Source organism: Hyaena hyaena, unplaced genomic scaffold (genome assembly GCF_003009895.1).
Source record: "Hyaena hyaena isolate Hyena2069 unplaced genomic scaffold, ASM300989v1 scaffold_1, whole genome shotgun sequence".
Taxonomy (NCBI): domain Eukaryota; kingdom Metazoa; phylum Chordata; class Mammalia; order Carnivora; family Hyaenidae; genus Hyaena; species Hyaena hyaena.
In genome coordinates, this window is record NW_024080633.1 from 4,006,352 (window position 1) to 4,023,629 (window position 17,278).

The 17,278-nt window shown below is 48.5% G+C and overlaps 1 protein-coding gene across 1 annotated transcript in view; it reads right to left on the reverse strand.

The window, feature by feature from the left end:
• The window catches only part of CDYL2 (chromodomain Y like 2), a 168,814-nt gene that overhangs the window by 49,141 nt on the left and 102,395 nt on the right, over positions 1 to 17,278 (reverse strand). Inside the window, exon 2 of the mRNA XM_039226289.1 lies at positions 9,076 to 9,664. Within this exon, the coding sequence (XP_039082220.1) occupies positions 9,076 to 9,664 (589 nt within the window). The remainder of the gene's footprint in view (positions 1 to 9,075; positions 9,665 to 17,278) is intronic.

Sequence of the window (17,278 nt, forward strand, 5' to 3'; positions counted from 1 at the left end):
GAGCACTCCTGCCCTGGTGGGGCTCAGGATCTCACAGAGTGAGGGGAGTGGAAATTACCCACCTGATCAGGTCGTGACCATGACACACGGAGAGGAAGAGACACTGCTCTACGTGCACTAACGAAACTGCCTACACTGGGAATCCGACAGGGTTTCCAGGGGGAATCGCCACCTGGGTGAGCCCCGAAGGAGGAGGAGAGGTCGAGTGCTCACACGAGGGCTGGCGGGGGGGGAACACGCATCAGGTCACAGGGAGACAGCTGTGGGGACGGCGCAAGGCAGGCTTCGCGCCAGAGCGGGGGCTGTGGGAAGGGCTTTCTCGGCCCCTTCTGGAAAGAGTCCAAAAACACCTTCCTCCTGCAGGCTCCACCTGTCTGGTTCTTTAGCCAACCCTGACTACACGGAGAATTCCCTGGCGCTTCAGTGTTCCCTACGGGCTGGTCTAGAAGTAGCTGAACTGCCACCTGCTTTGTGGCTCCCGGCACCCACATGTGGATCCTTGGCTCTGTGCCCATGTGCCTGCGGTCATCACCCGCACCGTCCCCCCCTTTTTTCTGGCTCAGTCTATCAGACTCTACTTGTGCATCATCTCCTCCAAGAAGCCCTCTCTCCTAACTCCCTTCCCAACCTGTCTGAGGCACCCCTGCCCATAGCTGCCTCTATATCAACTGTGTATCTCCTCGTGGTATAAGGCACTGTCTAAACAGTTCCTGGGATATGGCAGTCACCCGAGGAGCTGAGTTAACATATATAAGAAAGGATTCATGGGGCGCCTGGGTGGCTCCGTCGGTTAAGCATCCAACTGTTGATTTTGGCTCATGCCATAATCCCATGGTTTGTGGGTCTGAGTCCTGCATTGGTCAGGATGGAGCCTGCTTGGGATCCTCTCTCTCTCCGCCCCTCCCCCCTCATGCACACTCTCTCAAGTATGCACGTGCGCACTCTCTCTATAATTTTTTTTAATGTTTATTTATTTTTGAGAGAAAGGGAGGAGAGGACACAGAATTGGAAGCAGGCTCCAGGCTCAGAGCTGTCAGCACAGAGCCCGACGTGGGGCTCAAACCTACAAACCGTGAGATCATGACCTGAGCCAAAGTCAGATGCTTAACCACTCAGGCGCCCCTCTCACTCTCTCCCTTTAAATAAATAAATAAAACTTTAGGGAAAAAAATACATTATGTATAGTACTCTAAAATGCAAATGGGAAAATATGGTTAGAAAACCAGGAAAGGGTGGACAGACCAATCACTAATATTTACCAAATGTCTACCTATGGCAGGCCACATTCTAAGGGTGTGCTATGAATGAATTCATTTCTTCTGTTCCCCCCTATTATCCCATGACAGAGGACTGCATCTGTAGTTCATGAGTGAAGAACTGGCCCAGAAAGGCTGAGCCACTTGCCAGGGGCAACGTGGACGGATGCCCCTGTCTATCCCCCACACAGAGCGCCAGCGGCATGACTGCATGTGGGCCACCCCCAGGGAAAGAATAGAAGAAGACACTCACCCCCGTTTGTTAACGGAAATCACGACGACGGAATTTGGGAAGCATGACAAAGACTAGCAGCATCCAGCGTCGGCAGGAGGGTGTTGATGGAAGCTGTCTAAATGTCCACCAGCGAGAAGACAGCTTATCTGGACACTAGAAAACTCTGGGCAGCTAAAAGGGGAAGCCGATCTCCAAACGCCTGGCACAAATGGATTTTTAAGTTAAAACAAGATGTTCTCCCCATTCCCAGTCTCTACTTGGATGCCACCTTCTCAGTGAGGCCTGGAGCGTGTGTGTGTGTGTGTGTGTGTGTGTGTGTGTGTGTGTGTGTGTGGTGTGCACGCGCCCTCATATCTTTTAATCTGAGGCCCAGAGGGAAACCACTCACTACTAGTCAGTCCTCCTCCCTGGAACACCAGATCAGCATCTTTAGAACCACTAAAGATGCCCCATAGGAAGGCCGCAGGGGTGCTGGCCAGAATCATGGCCTAGGACACAGGAAAACATTTGCTGGTGTGAACTTAAATCACCGCAGTGCCTTTTGCTTTCCCTTCTTAACACTGATCACAGGGAAGCCTGGGTGGCTCAGTCGTTTAAGCGTCTCACTTGGGCTCAGGTCATGATCTCACGGCTTGTGGGTTTGAGCCCTACATTGGGCTCTGTGCTGTCCAGCTTGGAGCCTGGAGCCTGCTTCGGATTCTGTGTCTCCCTCTCTCTCTGCCCCTCCCCTGCTCATGCTCTGTCTCTCCTTCAAAAGTAAATACACATTAAAAAAGTTTAAAAACAACAACAACAAACTGATCACAGACCACGGAGAGCTTCAACATCGCCGGACCTGGCAACACACCCCAACGCTTCTCCTTGGTCTTCTGCGCCTCAACCCCTTTGAGCCTCAGTTTCCCTACATAGAGGCAAGACCAATGATAGCAAACCTTGCTGTGTTGCTGTGTTATTAAGTTGCTGACTCAGAGAAACACCGAGGGGACTGAATGCTATTGGTCTGCTAAACAAAAGAAAAGAGCTCAGCACCACCACGGCCATAAGCATTAACGACGACTGACTTTTTGTATGAGAAACGGGGGTGTGAGATGAGCCACAGGCCTGGGGGTCCACCCTGATTGGGGAGCTTTCACCAAAGCCAGCAAAGCAATTTTCATTACCATTTTGAGACCCCCCCTTACTGCTTGCACACGGTGGGGGAGGAGGGGGCCACTTCCACTCCTCACCCCACTTGCGTGGACTCCCCACTGATGAATGGTGACTTGGAAACGGTTCCTGAGACTTGTTTTGAGGTAGTTGAAAGAGGAAAACAATATCTGAGCCGACAAGGAAAGTGATGAGTTGATCTCTGGATCCTGACATCGGCCTCTCGGGACGCCAAAAATCAAATCCAGGAGTGGGGAGCAAACCACAATGTTGACTTCCTCCTTGGGTTTGCCACGGGTCAGGCAACAGTCAGATTTTTCATCACCGTCTGGCACTCTGCAGTGGCCAAGCGGGCAGGTCTTCACGTTACCGCAGAAGAGACTTTAAGTTGATTCATTAGCACAAAGTCACTTCCTTGCCACACTTTGAAAGACAAACCAGACGCACCCCCTGGCCTCTCGCTGTCATTGCTGGTTTGGAAAAGGACCTACTTATGAGTAACAAAAAAAGGTTGGTCGAGGTCTGTTGGCCCCGGGAGCGCGTGTTTGAAGCGTGTTAGAACAGCTGGGCCCCGGGGACACATGCCTGCATCAACGAGCCCACTGATGTGACTCAGTCCAGGGCAGGAGACTCAGGGCTAGCAAACTCTCTGCCTCTTCCGGAGACGAGCTGGGCACCTCAAGAAGCAGCAGTGATTCTAAAGGTCATGAACTGGGGTGAAGGTCAGGGTACAGAGGGAGAAGCTGGTGGAGGTCACAATTTTGAGGAAGTGTTGGGTCTTTTAGCACTAGATGCTTAAGTAGAACCGACTTATGCTTTTCCTTCCTCTCCCCTTCGTTGTCTGGTTTGGAAATCCAGGTTATACTGGCCTCAGCAACGGAGCTGGAGTGTGTCTCCGTTTTTATCTGTTCCCCACAACCATTTGGAGAACAGAGGGATTATCTGTTCTAGAATATTTGGGAGTCATGTTGTAAAACCATCTGGGCCTTCTGGGCCTTCTTCCTGCTTTCTATGAGCTGGGTGACAACTGAGTTAATTTCTCTAATCATTAGTGATCTATGTAGGTTTTCTGGTCGTGCCTGAGTCCGTCCCATCCAGCTGTTTTTTTTTCTTCTTCTTTTTTTTTCTTTTTTTTTTTAGGAAACTGGTCATTTTATCCAGGGTTCCAAACTGAGTGGCACAGTGAAGGATTATATCCTTCCAGTAAGAAGCAACAAGGGCAAGTCCATGAAGTGGCCCCCGCCCCTCAAATCAGGGCACGTGTTTGTCAGGGATCAGGGTCCAGGAACTTTCTTGTGCTGCCGCCCAGGCAGGGCAGTGATGTGCAGCCCGGCTCTGGAGGCGAACTGCCTGGCTTCCTCTCCTCGGCCAAACCCTGGGCATATGTACCCACAGTCCCCTCCTCTGTAAAATGGGTAGAACAACAGAAGTGACTTCTCAGGACCCTAGAAGGATCACACAAATCCTTTGTAATCCCCATGGCCTCCTTGTAGGGGAGCCCTCATGCTCTTAAAACGTTCAACTGAAACAACTTTTTGCTTCACAAACTTTCAACTTAACGATTCTCATGAATGCCAACTCCAGGTCCAGACCAAAAGCACTTCCTCTCTTTCCAGCGCCACCAATTGGCACTTACAACCATGGTCTGTCATTCTCATCTCAACCCTCATGGCGCTTACTAGTCTAGAGCCATGGTTCTGCGGGTGGGGTCCCTGGACCAGCAGCAGCATCTGAGAATGTTCTAGAAATTCAGACTCTCAGGCTAGACTTCACATCTACGAAATCAGACATTATGGGAGTTGGCATAACAATCTTGTGGGTCATTTTTTAAAAATTTTTTATATGTTTATTTATTTTTGAGAGAGAGAGACAGAGCATGAGTGGGGGTCAAGGGGTGAGGAGAGAGAAGGAGACATAGAATCTGAAGGAGGCTCCAGGCTCCAGCTGTCAGCACAGAGCCCATGCAGGGCTCGAATCCACGGGCAGCGAGATGATGACCTGAGCCGAAGTTGGACACTCAACTGACCGAGCCGCCCAGGTGCCCCCACACCCTTGTGTTTTAACACATCTTTCAGGGGATTCTGATGCTAGCTCTGTGAGAGAGAGCCCTAAATTCTTAAAAGCGACAGGGTACTACCCAAGCTCCTGCTGGGTTCTGAGGGGTTAAAGGATGGTTATTCCCCTGTGATCCATAAAGAGGAAGAAGATAATTGTGTTAGAAAAGGAGTAGCAAAGAGATACACAAGCCTCACAGGAGCGAGAGCTGAGATAACTTTAAAAGATCAACGGAGAGAAAATGGCAGTTGCCTGTTGGTGTGGGATGGCTCATTCAACGATCAGAACAACTCTGAAAACCCTGGCTCAAGCCACGTCTGAGATACGGCGCCCAAGCGACAGACAACCGCCATCAGGATGCAAGGAAAAGGATTCTCAAAATTCAAAGAAACACGAACACGGGACCACAGGATCAGCATCAACAGCGGAAGTACACGGGCTTCGTGGACACCTGGACAACGCTAGGCGTCTGTGGGCTGTGCTACGGCTCCGTGTGGAACACTGGCTCCTAGTAAGGGCATTGCCACAGGACAGAGGCTCATCTGAATCTGGAAGGTACTGATGCTTTGATCCGTTCAGACGAGAGAGTGCTAACCCGCTTTCCTGGACCGGACCACGGCACAAGCTAGCTAACTCAACAGCTTTTCCGTACACATGAAACCGGTGTGTTTTAGGGGGGAAAATAAAAGTGAGAGGGAAAAGGAGAGAGAGATGCCCGGGACAAAAGTGCATCAGCAGCAAGAAGTTATGTCAGGTTTATGTTTTAAACCTCTGAAGGACCAATTCACATTCCCACGTAACCTTAAAATCCAAGGGGTAAGGGGCTCTCCCAGCAAATGGATCCAAGGACCGTTCATTGCCGACAACCAAATGCCTCCTCTGCAACTAGTGTACGCTTAAAATTCAGTGGTGAAAATGCATAACCCACACCCTGCCCCTGAGGGCTGGATTCACTGGATTTGGGGTGGAGCCCATTTTTTAACAAGCTCCCCAAAGGCTACCGAGGCAGACGGTTCCGGACCACAGAGCCATTTGTCATTACCAGAGGAGTGAGAAGCAAGCGCAGTACCGACTCGCTGCATACACACTTCCCAAACACTGCTGGGGAAAATGCAGCCTGAAACCAAAACACCCCCCCTGAGCCCCATTTTAGCATTTGTTCCCACAGCACAGATCAAGGAAGTCAGCAGTAAATGAGTAACGTGTTACATAAGTTGCTTTTCTGTATGCAGAACCTTAATTCACCAACGAGAAGTTGAAATCATAAAAAAAGTAAGCCCGCCCCCAAAACAAATGCCGGGAAAGCAAATCCAGGATCTCCCCATCACCTTCTCCCAGGCAGAGATAAACCCTCCTCCGGGCCGCAGACCCCACCGGCTCACCTTGTGCCATTAGGAACTGGTTTCTTTGGTGCAGGTGGGAAGAGAGCGGACGCTCAGGTTTCCACACGGGCACAGACACTGGCTTCATGGAGACTCTTCTCTGGTTGAAAACCTGAGTGGAGCCATGTTTTGTTTGACTACACCTCTGGCCCCTTTGCTGGCAAGTTCTGGAACCGGAAAACCCCTCTGTCTTATCTAAGAACCCCAAACCGCCTTTCTCTCTTTGGTAAGGATTCCTAGTCTTTTCCTTTCCCCAATTTCCCCAAGACCTACACAGGGGAAATTGTTCTAAGCTTGTTCTAACTAGAATGTTAAAGGCTGACAGTGTTTGGAGAATTTATCAGCCCAGTGACCACAGAAGATGCAAATGTGGGCGTGGCAAAGGTATACCATGTATATAATATACACATTACTTCTTCTGATGAGCCAGCCTCAGGAATCTTCTCAACACTGAAGTGAAGCCGTGCACTCTCAACTTAACTGGAAGTAAACTGTAAGTTACAGATACTTTTTTTTTTTTAAGTTTAGTTATTTATTTTGAGAGAGAAAGAGGGAGATTAGGGCAGGGGGCAGAGAGGGAGAGACAGACTCCCAAGCAGGCTCCACGCTGTCAGCTCAGAGTCTGATGCGGGGCTTGAACTCACAGACCATGAGATCATGACCTGAACCTGAATCAAGAGTCAGACCCTTAACTGACCGAGCATCCCTAAACTGTAAATTTTGGAGGGAGAAGTCCCTATCTTTTATTGCTCTACTGCAAACACCTAGCATGGTGGCTAGCTCTTAGGAAGTGCTAAAAGAACAAAACAAAAAGAAATCACTCAATTGACTTAAATTGACACCTGATGTGAACCTCCATTGCCACCCCCATTTCGCCACAGAGCACATTTCAAAATGCATTAGAGTCACGTGGGGTGCTCATTTAAAAACCCACCTTCTGGGCTCCACCCCAGGCTTAGTAAATCAGACTCCATGGGACCTTCATTTTCAACAAGGTGCCAGGTAATCTTACACACATAACATTTGAGAATCGCAGCCTTAACCTTGCAGGGGAATCTCAAGGGCACCAATACTAGGGAATGTGATTAAGCAAAAGAGCCCTTTGAGAACACCCAAAACAGAACAAAAAAAAGAGGCAGGTAGCTTCCTCCTCTCCTCCTAGGCACGGGCCCAAGTGGAAGAGATTCAATGTCAGGAAGAAAAAAAAATGAGGCCAGTAAGAGATCAGAGACAAGAAAGGTCTAGAGAAGCATTGTGGAGTCAAGGTTGGGATTGAAGAAGGCCACCTGGGACCCTTGGCCTTTCCCTGCTCGTGGGGCACCACATCCCACAGGCAGATCATGAACCAGGGGGTGCCGACCAGGCCCAAAGATGGAGGGCGACTTTGGAAAGCTGTGTGGAAGGAGAGGAAGGTCCATCTCCCCTTCTCTCTGCATCCAGTGTCCCCACGGCCCCCTGCAGTCTGGCGGCTACAGTCAGCAAGCCGTCCTCCTCCGTGTTCTTCCTCCCACCCCTGAGGCGGCCACATGTGAAGCAGGGCAGGGGACCGTACAGGCCGAGGCCCCCCGCACCTACACCCAAGGAGCCTCAGATATCCCCCACGCCCCCAGCCACCCTCCCGAGCCGGGGAATCCCTCTCCCGCAGGCAGCTGTCGCCGAACGTCAGACACGGATGTTTATGCCAGGCCTCATTTACACAAGCCCACTCCTCCCTGAGAGATGAATTTTTAAAACAAACAGCTTTTACATATGTTAGCAGGCAGAGTCATGTCAGCATCAGGGATCCCCAGACGGAAACATGAGTCAATCTGGGGCAGACACTGCTAAGCAAATCCTGTTTGGGTGAAATCCCTCCCTGCGGAGCAAGGCATCGCTCAGCTTCCCCGGCAAGGCTCCCTCAAGACCGCGGGGCTCTCTCTCTGCAGCGGGGCGCGCCCTGAACACTCTGAACTTGGAAATCACCGCCGCGCTCCTGGGCATCTCCTCCATCACCCCCTCCCAGGATGCTGCCACCTGCGCCCCACACCCCTACTCCCACACACACATTCTGCTTCGACATCGGGCATCGATGCCCCTGCTCTGTCGGGAACAGGTTGTCCACGCTCATCCCAAGGCTTAGGGTTCTGGCGGCTAAAGAGGAGAATGCCACCACCACTGAGACACACAGATACCCGAGAAATGAGGGCGTGCACGAAACAGGTGCAGATGGCCAGCCTGGAGGACCCGCGCCACTAAGGCCCAGTCAAGGAATAACTTCATCGTTAAGAAAATGTCAGGTTTGGGAGCTTTAATTACCTTTTGCCTCCTCTTTCCTTAACTCTACCTGTGGGGACTTAGTAAGAGGGAGGGATTCCATGCCTTTGCTGTGTTGCTTCTGGGGTGAAGGAGGTGCAAGCCCAGAGAGTTAGCAGAGGGTGGGGCCAGGGCAGCTCTCAGACCTGCTCTAGACATGGGGCCAGAGCACCCATGCTGGAGACAGAGGAGGGGCCGGAGGCCCAGCTGAAGCCCGGGCCTGGAGAAGTTCAAGTCCAAACTGGGTCTGAGAAGAGGGCCAGACCCGCCCTTCTGGGCTCCACGGCTTTGGAGGGGGGATGCTCAATGAGACTGAAGGCAAAGCCTCTCAGAACTGCATGCCACCCAAGAGATGCACTGGCTGGCCCCCTGGGGACACGGGTCTCGGGTCCTGGTGGGTGAGGGCTTCGAGCAACCCTCAGAACATGGTCTCTAGAGTGGTTACCGTGGCCTTGGGATTTTCAGCCCACTATAGGCCTGGGCGGGAGCATCGGTGGCTTGGCCTCCCCTCGAGCACAGGTGTCTGCAACCAGTATGGCCCCGTGACCAAGTCCACACGACTCTAGGTGAGGGAGCCAGAAGGGGAATGCCTGCTTAGCTAAGAGCCGGGGTTCGGGGGCAGGGAGGTCTCACCTACTCCCCTAGGCTGCACGCAAAGCCCCCGGCCACCTGGACCAGACCAAACACAGAAGAAAGACAAGCCACGTACCGAGCCCGTTCTCCGCCAGTGCTGCGTGGTTCACACCACACTCCGCCAGCTCTTGCCCTCCGACGTCATTCAAATCCAAGCCAGGCTGATGGGACCCATTTCCAAAGTGCCTCTCGTCCTTCTCGGAACCGGTGTCCCCATTTTCCATCCCATTCTGAGCCTTTTTCAGCGGCATTATTTGCAAACCGCTGGGGGTAGTCCTGTAAGACACCGTCTTGGTGGCCCTGTCACTGCCCGCGGGGGGCTTAGCCGAATAGCCTTTCTTCGGCTTGGACAGGGAAGGGTTGATCCGCTTCCGTTTATGGGAAGTCCCTTTGCTCTTCCCGGATTCTGAAGGTCTGTGGGAGAGTTTCTCAACCGACGGGCCTCGGCCGTCACGCAGGAGCTTGGAGGTGCTGGCCTGCTTCCCTGACTTGATTCTTTTGTCCTTGGCCACGTGCAGCCCGTTGAATTCGTCGATAAACTCCTCACAGTGCAACAGATGGTGCTCTGGCTCCCACGTGTCCTCTGTGCTGCCGTAGCCTTTCCATCGGATGAGATACTCCCATTTCCCCTTCTTGTTCTTCCTCTTGTCTACAATCCTTTCGACCTGAAGCACGATATGAGAGAGTCAGGAGAGAGAGAGAGAAAAGGGGGAGAGGAGAGAAATCAGGCCCAGGCAACATCAACACAAAGCCCTCAGGACAGTCACACGGGCCAGGGGACATAGCCATTCAACACTGGAAGCTTAGGCTTCCAGGAGTGTTCAAGAAGGCTGGTTTATTTTAGGATATCACTGAATGGAACCAAAGGCCCTCGGCTGTTTCCCATGACAACTGTGTGAGGCCATGCCTGGCTGGTGGCATCTGCCCGTCCATTCCAGGGTTTACTCTTGCTTGAAATCACAGCGCGAGCTTTCACGAAAGATCTTTATTCTTTTCATTGCACTGAAGTAAAATCAGACATTTGGAGACCAATTTGGTGTGACTTTTTCACCCTTACTTACAGTGAGTAACATTTATTGCACATTTACATGGTAGGCACTATGCTAATGTGTCCTTCTTTATAATAATACGAATGATTAGTCGCACTCAGTGGTGTGACTAAATGCTGGGCATGGATGGTCCCATGTCATTTTCCCCTGACAACAACCCAGTGCAATCAGTAGGTATTCGTTATCTCTGCTCTACCCTTAAGGAAACGAGGCTTCAGGGAGATTAAGTCACTCAACCAAGCCCCAAGCTGGTAAGGGCAGAGCTGGGATTTAAATCACTCTTACCCCGGACTTACTGTCTTAATCACAGGCCATACCAACGCTCTCTAGTACAAAAATCTTCCATACTGACCAAAAATGAGTTGAATCAACAAAACCCAACACTCGCCCCCCAACATAGAGGGTACAGCTTGTAGGTCAGGTGATAGCTAACATTTGTTGGGACCCTATTATATGCCTTATATAACTCCATGGGTATAACTGCTATTATTCCTGTTAGATGGATGACGTGGCTGAGTGTGAGGTAACTTGCCTAGCAGGCAGGGCTATGCAGTGGTGGAGGTGAGGTCTGAACCTCTATCTGTCTGGCTCTAAAACTCTGTGCTACTGTCCACATACCTTCAAAGGTATGAAAACCTCCCCTGTCTTCAAAGTAATTTCCTGGAAGAACGCACTTAGGAAAATGCCAGTCCTGATGCTAATAACTGGTCTATCAAGGGGAAGAACATGTGAGGGTTCCTTTATTATCCTGTCAACTTGGCCTAACCTAAAATTCTTTAAATTAAAAAAAAAAAAAAGTCAGAAAATACACAATGCTCTACCCTAAAAAAAAGCTAAATTTCAATGAAAAAATAAAACAACTACATTCAGAAGCTGATTATATTTCTATGTCAACATAATGGAATTTTGACCCCATGAAATTAATAAGTGAGGAATATATCCTTGAAACTCAAGAAGAGAAAAAACAAAGTGAGAAGAAAGAAGTCAATACAAGTTTAGTCAATCATATTTCAAGATCATATTTCATATTTCATGTATCAAGTACATGGGGATTCGCTCTATGACTGTTCATGTTTACGTGTTTGAATTTTTATGTTTAAAATTTTCCATAATAGAAGGTAAAAATAACTCTGAAAAGTAAGATTGTCTCCCAATGGTTTATGTACAACAGAGGCTATGCAAAATAATTAAATGATTTTCATTGCCTTGCACTTAATAAATATGCAAATAGCTGGGCCATGCTGCCTCTTCATAACACTGTTTCTTTTGAGACAATTTAAATGGTTTCCTTAATTGACTTATCTGCAATCAAATTGGCCTATTTCTATTAAAACTCCTTTCCTTACAAAATGCTCCGTGAACATCTGTTTTAGATTTATTACATAATTTTTAGATGTATCACGCAAACTCTATAACAGTTTTAAAAAGTATATCCATGCCAAAGTAATCCTGCTTCCAATCTTTGGATCAAAGAACGGAGCTAGTTGAGGATTCATCTGTGATGATGCTTGAGAAAGTCAAGTCTTTGTGGAAGAGCCTACACCTTTGCACTTTGGGAGGTCTTTGAAGAGCGAAACCCTCTCCAGGTTTACGGAGGGAGGAAAGGGAATAAGCAACCTGGCACTGCCTGGAATAGCAGCATTCCCAAGGGCACCAGCCTAGTAGTATCAGGAGTAAGCCCAGATATTTCTTAGGAGCTAAGGGATTTGTGCTGGCATGGAAGTCTCCAGCTTCAGAAAACATACGGAGAAACTCTTTCCCCAGGACAAAGCAGAACACCATGTTAGACAAACAGCCAATACAATGGATAGGTGGGCGGGTGGATGGGTGAAAATGGATGGCTGAGTGGATGCATGTATAGATGGATGGATTATGGGATGGATGGATGGATGGATGGATGGATGGATGGATGGAAGGAAAAATGGGTGGCTGGTGGAGAGATGAACACATGGGACAGGTGGATGAATAGAAGGATAAATGGACAGTTGAATGGGGTAAAAGCTGGGTAGAGAGATGAGTTCAGAAATGGATGGGTGGATGGATGGATGGTACTCACTCATCAAAATGAGGTTAGTAAAGTATTTAAGAACACAGGCTATGGAACAACACTATCTGGTTTAAATCTCCTGGTAAGCCTTTTATTATGTGTTCTTGAGCAAGCTCAACCTCTCTGGGCCTCAGATGACTCATCAGGCAAGGGGGAAAGAATCGCACCTACCTCACAGGGTGGTTGTGGAGAATATACAAATAAGTAGCTTTGCATTCCATAGTCAAGGTCACTTAATCTTGCATATCCTCCTGTGAATACAAACCTTGGTGATATCTAAAGATAGAATGTGTCCCCACCCTGAGGAATATGACCCCCTGAGGATAATCAACTCCTCCCTGGGAAGAAGAGAGAGTCAACCTATTTATGTAAGTCCTTCCAAGCATGGGAGATGGCTGTGCAGACCAGTCCTACTCGAGAAGCCTGGGGAGTCGCAAGCGTGCAGTGTCTATGCAGCTACTGAGGCCACACTGTGGGTGGGGGGCTTGGTTTCTTCTAGTTACTGCGGGACTGAGTCAGAGTCACAAGTGGCTTTGCCTCCACCTCTGGTCCTATCCACAAAGCCACTGGGTGCCCTGACAGCCATTTCTACTTAAATTTACCCAACACCAACAGCAAATGGTATGAACAGGATCATCCCAAATAGCCTGATGTGTGTGGGGAGACTGTTGGCCCTGCCATTTTCTATCCACATGACCCTGAGCAAGCTGCCCAACTTATCTGGGCCTCAGTTTCCCCATCTATAAAATGGGCTCACAAAATGAATTTGCTTTTTTCTGCAAGACGAAAATACCCACCAGGAGCTCAGAGGAAAGCTGGCTCCAAATTTCCCAGCATACTTAGAATCTGCAGTCTCCTAGGACCTAATTTCCTTCTTTACATCCCCCACATAGGTTCTCTGACCCTCTTTTCCACTTCTTCTCAGGAGAGTCTCCAGCAGAACCAGAATTCTAATCTGTGCCGGTGATAACAAAGCCCATGTCACTTAGGACTTGATCTTGCTAAGGCTGCAAGATTCTCTGGGGAAATCCTTTCTTTCCCCTCATGCTCTCTCAGCCTCCTCTGCTGACCCCTAACCCCTCACACATGCAGAAGGCACAGACCTGGGCCTCACATCTCAGCAGTGCTGTTGCTGGCGCAGCACTCCCACCTCACCTGCCCTGCGCTACCTGAAGTCGGTCCCTCCAGATGCAAACAGTCATCACCTCCCTCCCCTTGTAACTACTGACAAACACATGAAAGGTACTGAAACCTCGTAAGCTCACACACACCCACTAGCTCCTTTCTTTCAAAGATAAGCAATCTGAGACCTTGAACTGTTTCTCAGAGCTCAACCAAATCATTAATTACCGTTTACTCCCTGTGACCCCAGCCAGGATGAGACAATATTCTACTGCAGGGGGAACTTGCACTGCAATTATTATTACCACTACCAGGATGACGAGTGGACGGATGGCTGTCTCATTAGGAATGATAATGATGATAATCATCTTTACTGGTACACGCTGTTCCAGGAACTGTGCTAAGCATTCATAAGGTTTCAGACTCCACCTTCACACCCAGGAAGGCAGCTGGGCTTTATGCTCACCATTTGAAAGGTGAGAAAGTTGAGGCTCAGAGAAGGTAGATAACCTTTCCTCCATCACAGAGTCAGCGGGGGGCAGTTAGCCAAAATCGGAGCTCCAGTCAGTCAGGACCCTGAGGCCGAGTCCTTGACCCCCTGGCCACACCTCACCAGTGGGAAACCATGTGGCTACTGGGGGTCACAGCCTTTCAACGAACAAGCGTGAAGTAACACTTTACGGTAACAAATGATAGTGAAGAGAATGTAATGCGGGAAACAATGGCGGAGGGAATAGGGTTGCTTCAGATCAGGTGGGTAGTAGGAAGACTTCTCTGAGAAAGAAAAATTTAAGTTGACACCAAACAGGGCCTTCAGAGGTGGAGAACCTCTGAGCTAGTGAGACGCCTTTCCAAGCAGAAAGGAGAAAGGTCACCCCCCACCTCCCTCTTCAGCCTTCTGCTAGGAGGTCAGTCAAATAGCACCAACACCCAGCATTTATCCAGCATTTAAGAAGTGCCAGCCACCTCTGAAAGTGATCCCTATAGACTGCCTGTATGCTATACACAGGAACTCATTTAGTCTTGAAAATAAGCCAACAAGGCAGGTAATTTTATTCTTTTTTTTAACGTTTATTTATTTTTGAGAGAGAGAGAGACAGACAGACAGACACAGCTGTCAGCTGTCAGCACAGAGCCAGACGCGGGGCTTGAACTCACAAACTGCAAGACCAACTGAGATGGACACTTAACCAACTGAGCCACCCAGGTGCCTCTCTCTCTCTCTCTCTCTTTTTAAGGTTTATTAATTTTTGAGAGAGAGAGAGACAGCATGAGGAGGGGAGGGGCAGGGAAAGAGGGAGACACAGAATTTGAAGCAGGCTCCAGGCTCTGAGCTGTCAGCACAGAGCCCGATGTGAGTCTTGAGCCCATGAACCTTGAAATCATGACCTGAGCTGAAGTTGGACACTCAACCAACTAAGCCACTCAGGCGCCCTCTCTCTTTTTTTTAACAGAGGATAAAACTGAGGCACACAGAGGTTCAGGTCCTTGGCCAAGGCCTCCCCTCTGACAAGCAGTGGAGAGCTAAGACTTGGTCAGAAGCATCTTGGCTCCAGACCCCATACTTTCAGTGACTGCAGTACACCCACCACCCACTCTTGCCCAGTACGCCCAATCTGACTGAGACCGACAGCTTACCTACAGCTTCATACATCTGCTCCCAGTACTGCCAAGGTCACAGAAGACCCACGTCACCTTTACATGGCTTAGGAGTAAGTCTCCTGCGCCTGACTCTCCTAGCTTGCCCTGAGGCCTCCCTCTCCTGCTGCTCCAATTCTCTGTCGATTCAAATGGAAACAAACTAATTATCAATCATATTCTGTAACCCAGCTTCCCACCAAACAAAAACAGTATATGAAATTACAATAGTTCAGGAACCCAGGGTTACCAAAGGTTTTGAGACTCTTGAAGGAATGCCTCCCACACCAAAGCGGGGTGGACTGAGACACTCTGCATCACTAATTCATGCTTTGCCCTCTGACTGCCAAGGGCAAGAGCAAGAAAGAATAAAGAAAGATGCCCATGCCTACTGTGTACTAATACATACACCAGCACAGCCATCCTGAGACATCCCCAGATTCTGGAGCCCAAACCCACATGTGCAAGGACCTCTCTGCGCCCTTTCAACATCTGGGACAACTCCCTTGGGGGCTAAAAGGGACGGGAACCCCGTCATTACAACTTGGGGTATGAAGTCTACAGAAAGGATACAGACAGGACAGGTCCCGGAAGCCACTAGGCATGGGCTGTTTCAGGTCTGGAAGACTGATTGCTCCAGATTATCTAATCAGAGAGGGTATGAAGTCTTCAGAAAGGATACAGACAGGACAGGTCCCGGAAGCCACTAGGCATGGGCTGTTTCAGGTCTGGAAGACTGATTGCTCCAGATTATCTAATCAGAGAAGGCAGTATAAATAGGCAGTGTTTCCCACTCAGTCCAGCAAAACTGCACTAGAGAAGCAGATGCCGAACCAAGAAATTTGGCTCAGAGCCATAATTTAAGTTAGCCTCTCACTAAGTTAGTGAGAGTCTGAGTGGGGAGCTCAGGAGCATCCAGAGGGACCGAGAGGAATTCCCATGCCCCTCCACTGGGAAACACTGAGCCAGAGAGGTCACTCTTTGATCAAGAACATGCAGACAGAAGCTGGCAATAGCAACATCACTGTGGGACATAATTTTGAGATCTTCTGAAACACATCAGAACACAAACATCACTAAAAGTTCTCAGCAAAATAACTAAGAAAAGCACCACTGCGCATTTTTACATAGTATGTGTGTCATGTTTTCAAAGGCGACAGAAAATACGACCTCCGTTTTTAGATGAGAGAAAGAAAGGTAAAAGATGAAATGAAACCCATAGGTGAAGCAGGAAACTGAAATGAAAGAAGGCTCATTTACATAAGAAAGGGTGTAAGGAAACCAAAGGAAAAAACACAAGCAAAGAAATAAAATTCCCATTGGAACCACAAAAGGACAGAATCAACATGCAGAAAACCAAATCCGTAATGGAGACGATGTACTTGAAAAGCTCTCCAAGGACACAGAGATCTTTAAAGAAAACCGTAAGGAACGTGAGAAACAGACAGCTAGGAGGGCTCACAGAGAACCAACCAACGTAAAGTCTGGGAGAGGGGGAAAAAAAACAAAATAGGCCAAGAACAGTAACCAGGCGTACCAGAAGAAATCTCCGTATCTTGAGTCAGTAGGTCAAAGAAAGATCTCAGTGATGGGGAATGCAGAGGCTGAGAATCAACCAACTTTATTTCTGTTCTTGCAGAACTTCTTAACTTCAAAATATTAAAATTCCCACTCTCACATCCCAACCCTCCACCATCCAAAATGGGAGGCAAAAAAATCAGGCGGACTTCAGAGAACGTTAACAAACATGTAAACTTAAAAATTCTAAAGCCAGTGAGGTGAGCCTTCAGACGAAAATGAAGGTGGAAGATATCTCCTGTGTGAAGGAACAAAATATATAAAACTATCCATTTAAAAAATGACGCTCATGACCCTGTATTGCCAGAAAATAAGAAAGTACTTAAAAATTAAAATAAATAAGCCTTAAATGATGGGAGAATGCCAAAAGGAACCAACTGAAAGAGCTCTCAGTGGCCAAAGCTAGAACAATTTGAATAAAAAAATAAATAGTGGTAGTACTACATTTATAACCCAAACCGTAAAATAAATATCCATGAGTTCATCCGATATAAATAAGTGAATTACTTATCAGAAGTTGCCTGCAGGCCAAATCTGGCCCAATGCCGGTTTTAAAAATAAAGATTTATTGGAACGTGCCCATGCCCATTCATTTATGTATTATCTACGGGTGCTCCAAACCACAAAAGTAGGGCTAGCTGTGTGGCAGAGACGGCATGGCCCATACAGTCTAAAATATTTGCTATCTGGCCTCTAACAGAAAAGGTTTGCTGACTCTGGAATAAATAAACAAGTAGGGGAGAGAAAATACCAATATCCCTTACAGAAGAATTCCATATAAGAAATGGAATAAGGGAATAGTGGAAATAGAAAAATCACCACTAGAATACCACAGAAATAATTGC